The 6,324-nt window shown below is 34.1% G+C and overlaps 1 protein-coding gene across 2 annotated transcripts in view; it reads left to right on the top strand.

The window, feature by feature from the left end:
- The window catches only part of LOC106103144 (sister chromatid cohesion protein PDS5 homolog B), a 25,567-nt gene extending 22,440 nt beyond the window's left edge, over positions 1-3,127 (top strand). For both annotated transcript variants that reach the window (XM_013282813.1, XM_013282814.1), the window contains 4 exons: positions 518-661; positions 1,027-1,191; positions 1,989-2,081; positions 2,412-3,127. In XM_013282813.1, coding sequence (XP_013138267.1) covers positions 518-661; positions 1,027-1,191; positions 1,989-2,081; positions 2,412-2,513 — 504 coding nt within the window. In that variant the 3' untranslated portion in view covers positions 2,514-3,127. The remainder of the gene's footprint in view (positions 1-517; positions 662-1,026; positions 1,192-1,988; positions 2,082-2,411) is intronic.
- Positions 3,128-6,324: the final 3,197 nt, after the last annotated feature.

Here is a 6,324-nt window from a genome sequence, read left to right as displayed (position 1 = left end):
ATTGTTTACAATTGTTAAATTGTCAATTGCAAATGTCAAAATTACTGTTACCATAACAACCTAGCTTCCTTTATGTTGGTAGATTGTAGTATATGGTCCCTTTCCCACATAATGTTTTTTCCAATCTATTTACCCCCTAAGTATGATAGTGTGAAAATGTATAGCCTAAAGCGTGTTATAAGTGTAGGGCTTTTTATTAAAGAAAGTATTTTTCAAAAATATACTGTGATAACAAAGTAGTGTGTTTAATTTTAATATATTAGTATAGTCTGTGCGCCTTGTAAGTATGTATGTATTGTTAGGAACAAAATTATTACAGTGCTGTAGAATTGGCGCAACTCTAGATTATCGGCATAAACGTCACGTCCCTAGCTGACAGCTGACAGCTGTCAATGTCACTAGAAGTACGGCTAGATTGGCGCGCAACCTGATTCCCACGACAAGTCTTGCTCTGAGTTTAAAGCGACAGTATTAATTAAATAAGTTGTCTAAAAGTATGTATGTTTGTATGTTGCAGGTGATAAAGCAATGCCTGTGGTTCATCCTGGAGCCGCTGATAACTCGCAACGACTTCTACTGCTACGGCTTCTACAAGAGCCTCGTGGAGCGCATGAAGAACCATAAGGATGCCATACACGAGAATGATGACGCTTTCAACTTTGTTAGTATAGTATATATGACTTATAAGCTTTTACCCGCCACTTCGTCCGCGTGGAATTTAAAAAAAAAAAACAAAATTGAGTAGCTTATGTGTTCTTCCAGACTATCCTCTACATATATATCAAATTTAATTGAAACCCGTTCAGTTGTTTAGGCTACAAACTCTAACAAACATCCATCCATCCATCTAAACTTTCGCATTTGTAATATTATTAAGATTATTTACATATCAATATTAATTATATTCAAGTTGTTATTTAAATATTTTTATTTGCATGGAGGGTCTATGATTTCCGTTTGGTATACCTCTTTGAAAACGAAAAAAATGACTATGTAGTATTTTTTTTAATGAGATATGTTGTGCAGAAACTGTGGGCGGTGTGCGACCTGGCGATGTCGGTGATCTGGTCGCGGTCCAGCAACTACGAGATGCGGGAGTTCCCCTCCGACGCGCGCATCCCCACCATGTACTTCTCCCCGCAGCCAGACTTCTTCCTCAACACGCGCGTCTTCCTGCCGCCAGAGCTGCAGGTAGCGTTAATAAACTAACTGGCCAAGTAAAATTTAAAAAAATGAGTATCCTATGTGTTCTTCCAGACTATCCTTTACATCTATACCAAATTTCATGAAAATCCGTTCAGCCGTTAAGAATATTTTTTAGTCTAAATATCTGCATTTATATTTAGTGAGAGTTTCGCGTCTTCGTCCGCGCAAAAAAAATAGCTCTTAATTCATGACAGAATCTTTTGAAATAGGCCTTGTAGTTTTTGGATTATTCCAATATTCCTCTTTATATTTGTATAGATGACATCTAAATTATACGACAAAATTGGGTTAAAACCTGGTTTACATTTGACCACACAGTTCGACTACCAGAAAAATTACCTTGTTCCTTAAGAGCAACTTCGCCTCTAATAAATAACTAATTAGGTAGCAGTGGCTTGTTCACATGATAATAGTAGAAAGCAATTAGCCTTTTACCACTAGATATACATTTTTTCGTACAGACACGTTCAAAAGTGGCTTATTAAGATTTTTCACGTCTTATCCAATACCGGCAGTTTTCCCAACTGTACATTTGGACAGTATCACTCAATCACGACTGCCAATTGGCACAATGAAAACAATAACTGGCGCCAGTGAGTTACTACATTCCATGCTTGGCTTGCGTTTTGGTAGTTGTTTAATGTTTATCAAAATTTCTGTCTACAGTTTAAAAATAAAATGTTCTATGATAGTTCTTCATATTTCTTTAGAATACAGCGCAAAATCCGGCAAATTTAGATATGACTAAGGTAGTAATTGATGTATTTTTTTGTATATTCTAGTTCCAGGCTAAGAAGGTTGTGCCGCCGGTGGATCGCGCACCGAAGAAACGTAACCGAGGAGTTCCAGATCGCGAGAACACCAACGATGTTGAGGTAATACTCCTACCATTATCTACCACGATCTTCCACAATCTACCAGACTAATGTACAGTCAGGGCCCTTTGCAGTGTGACTTTGTAATTGTTTTTCTTGCAATGAGACAATCCACTTCTTATAAATAACTAATTATCGTATTTATAACAGATCAGATTTAAAAGTTGCATCCTTTGGTTTATTGTACCGCGTTCTCAATGCATACAAAACGTTATACTTCTTTACGATTTTAGCCTAACAACTCGATCCGACTAATCGGTCGATAAAAAGTTTAATCTGTGAGGTTCTGGTCTTTGTATGTATAACAATGTATATAATTTGTGTTTGCAGCCATCGGAGGCGTCAGACACTCAGATAATGCTGCCAGGACTGGAGCACCCGCCGGAGACCGACCTAGACGAGCCGCAGCCCAAGCGTGCGCTCACCGACTGAGCTCACACCAGGACTGACAGTGACGCAGTGTGACACAGTGTGATGCAATGTGTTACAGTGTGATACAGTGTGATGCGGTGTGATATTGTGTAACACATTGATATATCGCGATGCGTTGATGTGTAACGTAGTGTGACCCAATGGGATTCATTGTGACTCGGTGTGACGCAGTGTGACGCGGTTCAACGCTGTGTGTACACAGTGATCTCGGTGCATGTCACAGGTAGAGTATGGTGTTAGTTGTTAATGTATATTACAATCGTAATAAATCTTGTTTTTTACATCTGTTTATAGTACAGTTTATTCCAGTCCAGTGAAGACAGTGCTGGATTACAGCTGGCAAATGTAAACTAACACTAAAATACAGTGAAGGTTCCAGTTTGTGTTTATAGTTTCTAGTTGTAATCCAGTGTTGGATAGAATGCTGGACTGGGATAATGTAAACAAGGCATTATTATTGTTTATACTGTGCTGTAAAGTAGAGCATATTTTTTTTTAGATTTTCGATATAATCATGTTTTCATTTACATCTATCTCCATACTCTGACCTGTTTGTGACCTGTCGTAGATTTTTAATACACTTTGTCTGTTAACGGTAATATATTTTGTGAAGATTCGCGTGTTTTATTTCATAGTTTAGTTATGTAACCTCATTCTATCCTACCTCTTTTTATCCCTGATAACTTTCTTAAACTATAATCCTTGATGTTTAATATTGCAGGTTTTTTTCTTTAATTATATTGATAAAAATGGCACTTTCTAACGAAGTAGGTAGTTTTTAGGGGCTTAGTTAATTGACACCTTATCAAAAACCATTAAAATCTATATAAAATGTAACCATTTTGTAATACAATTTTAACGATCTAAGTTAAAATTAAAAACACGAGTCTTTTTTAATATATTACCGTTAAAACTTGAATTGATTAAATGTCCATATACTAAAATCAACTAAATTCAGGAAACAAATATCGTAGAATTACACAGGGGTACACCTATCTGTGAAATTCCACTCACTACATGTATAGAACATTTTTCACCTCTGCTTGTACTTAGAGTGAAAGGGGTGAATATATATTTATATACTTTTGGCAGAGGATAACTATAATTGTTTACAATGTTCTTGTAAATACGGGTTGAAAACTTAATTATAAATTCCAATGTTGCCACAAAACTAAACTATGACAGATTTTAAGATGTCGAAAACTATTTTCATCTTTAATTTTATGACTCACAATTTGAATCCCATCTGAAGTGATACTTTCCAATCACTGATATGTTATAAATGGACAGGTTTTTGCAATAACTTGTTGGCTATATTCCGATAAGCCTGTTGCCTGCCTTAAATTTTATTATTATATCAGCTGAAATGGTGAATGGTAAATAATCCCAAGTAGGGTTGGCGACAGGCAGGCGGCCGGCCGTAAAAAATAGTGCCGAATCTAAAGGTTTTTGAGGCCGACCCTACGGGAGTAGGATAAGGAGATGATGATGATATCAGCTGAAATGGTGAAAATCAAAAAGGCATAAAATAAGTCTTATAACCTGTCCATTTATAGATGTCTGTGTTTCGAATCCCATTCTAAGCAATCACTTTCATGCAAACTTTCGAACACTGAAGAATCTTTCAAAAAAACATAAATTTTTTGATGTCAACCAAAAAATGTTTATCTAGACTGATGGCTAGTTTTATCGTAAAAAAAATAGAATTGACACATTTCTGAGAAAACTTATAAAATATGCTTGTTAAGTGACATGGGCTTAAAACATTTTTTTGAAATGAAGGTTAATTATTATTGGAGCATTTTGTATGATACATTCTAAAGAAAATTGTATATATTGCTTATGTACATTTTAGATGTCAATTTAAAAAAAACTTTCATCTACATATTGGTTCTCAGTGTATAAACCTTTCATTGGACATTCAGGCATGTACAGTTGCAAAAAACATTTTTTTACACCTAATTTGTTTTTTTTTACTTTATATCAAATTAATTTAACTAATTGGTATTATTTTAAATTTAAACATGCTTAATTTTTTATTTGGAATATCCGAAATCAATTTTTATTGGAAAAATTAATGTACATACGCATTTCAAATGTAATAATAATTTTCTATACAAGAGATACGTAAGTTAGAGGGCACTAACTTAAGTACCAATGGTATAACTTTGAAATGGTCTAAGTTAGTTATTAATGAACGATAATTATGTTCCTTTACTTTGTAATTGTCGATGTTAATTGGATTTCTATTGTTGATATCTTTGTATAAAAATAATTTGTGTCTTTGCAATTTTTTCAACAGTGGAAATTCATAATAAGTCAAGTCTCTAGTTAATGTGGTCTTTAGTTGTATTCAAGTCAGAGGTCTGAAACAAAAATCAGTCATCAAGTGAAATCTATTCCCCTTTTCGTTTGATGAGTGTGGTGCCGAAGGCTCACTTTTAGTCCCTTTAGTCTTAGGAAAGGATTGGGTGGAAAAGTGGATTTGATGGTGGAGGAGATGCATGGGAAGAGGACCCCTTATTATGTGCGTCTCCTCCTCTGTCCATTTAGGATAGGCAACACATCTTCAATTGAAGTATATGGGCAGCGGTCGCTTCGCCATTTTGGCGGATTTAGATGGCCACTTGCTTGTTAGCCACCTTATTTTATAAATAAAAACCTTTGGCACACAGGTTTAAAAATGATTTCTTAATTATTGTGCTCTAATCTATTTAAAAAAAGATAAACATACTTTTGTTTTTCAAACTGAAAATTATTTTTGTCTTTAGTTTTTTAAAGTGAACATTGGTTTTGAAATATTGAAGACCTCTGACATTTTAGTGATTTTTAAGGTATGTTAAGACCAAAAATTTTTATGTAAATTTTTCTCCGAATTGAAGGATTTTTCATTGTAAAACTATTAATACTTCTGAATGGTAATTTTAGTTTTTGTTTTTTTTTTTTATTTACTGGTCCATATTTACAAGCTTTGAATGTTTGATACTCTGTAATCTGTTATAATTATTTTAATATATGCTGTGAGTAGGAATGGGGCCTTTGAAAGAGCTTTGGTATGAATCTAGGTACAGAGTAACTAATAGTTAGAGAGGACAGTCTGTACTAAAGTTGATTTTCGTCTCTTGTTTATTTTTTATGTTTACAATGAAGTATTTTGTTTTTTTTTCTAAAATAAGTTTGTCGTAACGTTTAAAAATTGTGCAGAATTGTTAAGCTTCATTTGTAGACTATATGTTAGTTAGATTTCTCTGTATGAATTTTAATTTATAAAGACATTATGATTGTCTATGGACATCGGAGCGTTCCTTTGTGGCTTATAAAACCGAGTATTAAATATTTATAAATTTAATTACTTGATCTAAACTTCAATACTGATGATATAAGTTGCTATATTATTAAAAGATAGTGCATTTATTGTAAATGCAAAAAAATGTGTAGCTTTGCTGTTTGTCCATGTCCATTCTGATGTCCATATATTATTAATGTGGTAAATTTAATTATGTTTTGTGTTAATTTAAGTCTACCAAAAAATTAAGCTGGCCAAAATGGCATTGTCACCGTTACGCGGTGGCCCACTGTAGTTATGTATTAAAATAAATAATAAGTTCACTCTGTTGTTTTATTACTCTTTGATTATTAGTTCTTACGAAGAAATGTTGCGAGATATGTTTTTAGACCCATTATCAACATGCCCTGGTCCCTACGGTGGGTCGGCACAGAATGTGCTGCTCTTCCATACATCTCTATCAGCCGTCATATCTGAATCCTCTCCCTTCTCAAGCATAATCTCATTCACACAATCTATCCATAC

This window comes from Papilio polytes, unplaced genomic scaffold (genome assembly GCF_000836215.1).
Source record: "Papilio polytes unplaced genomic scaffold, Ppol_1.0 DF823868.1, whole genome shotgun sequence".
In the NCBI taxonomy this organism is placed as follows: domain Eukaryota; kingdom Metazoa; phylum Arthropoda; class Insecta; order Lepidoptera; family Papilionidae; genus Papilio; species Papilio polytes.
The sequence above is the reverse complement of the archived record's forward strand: the minus strand, read 5'-3'. Positions and strand labels throughout refer to the sequence as shown.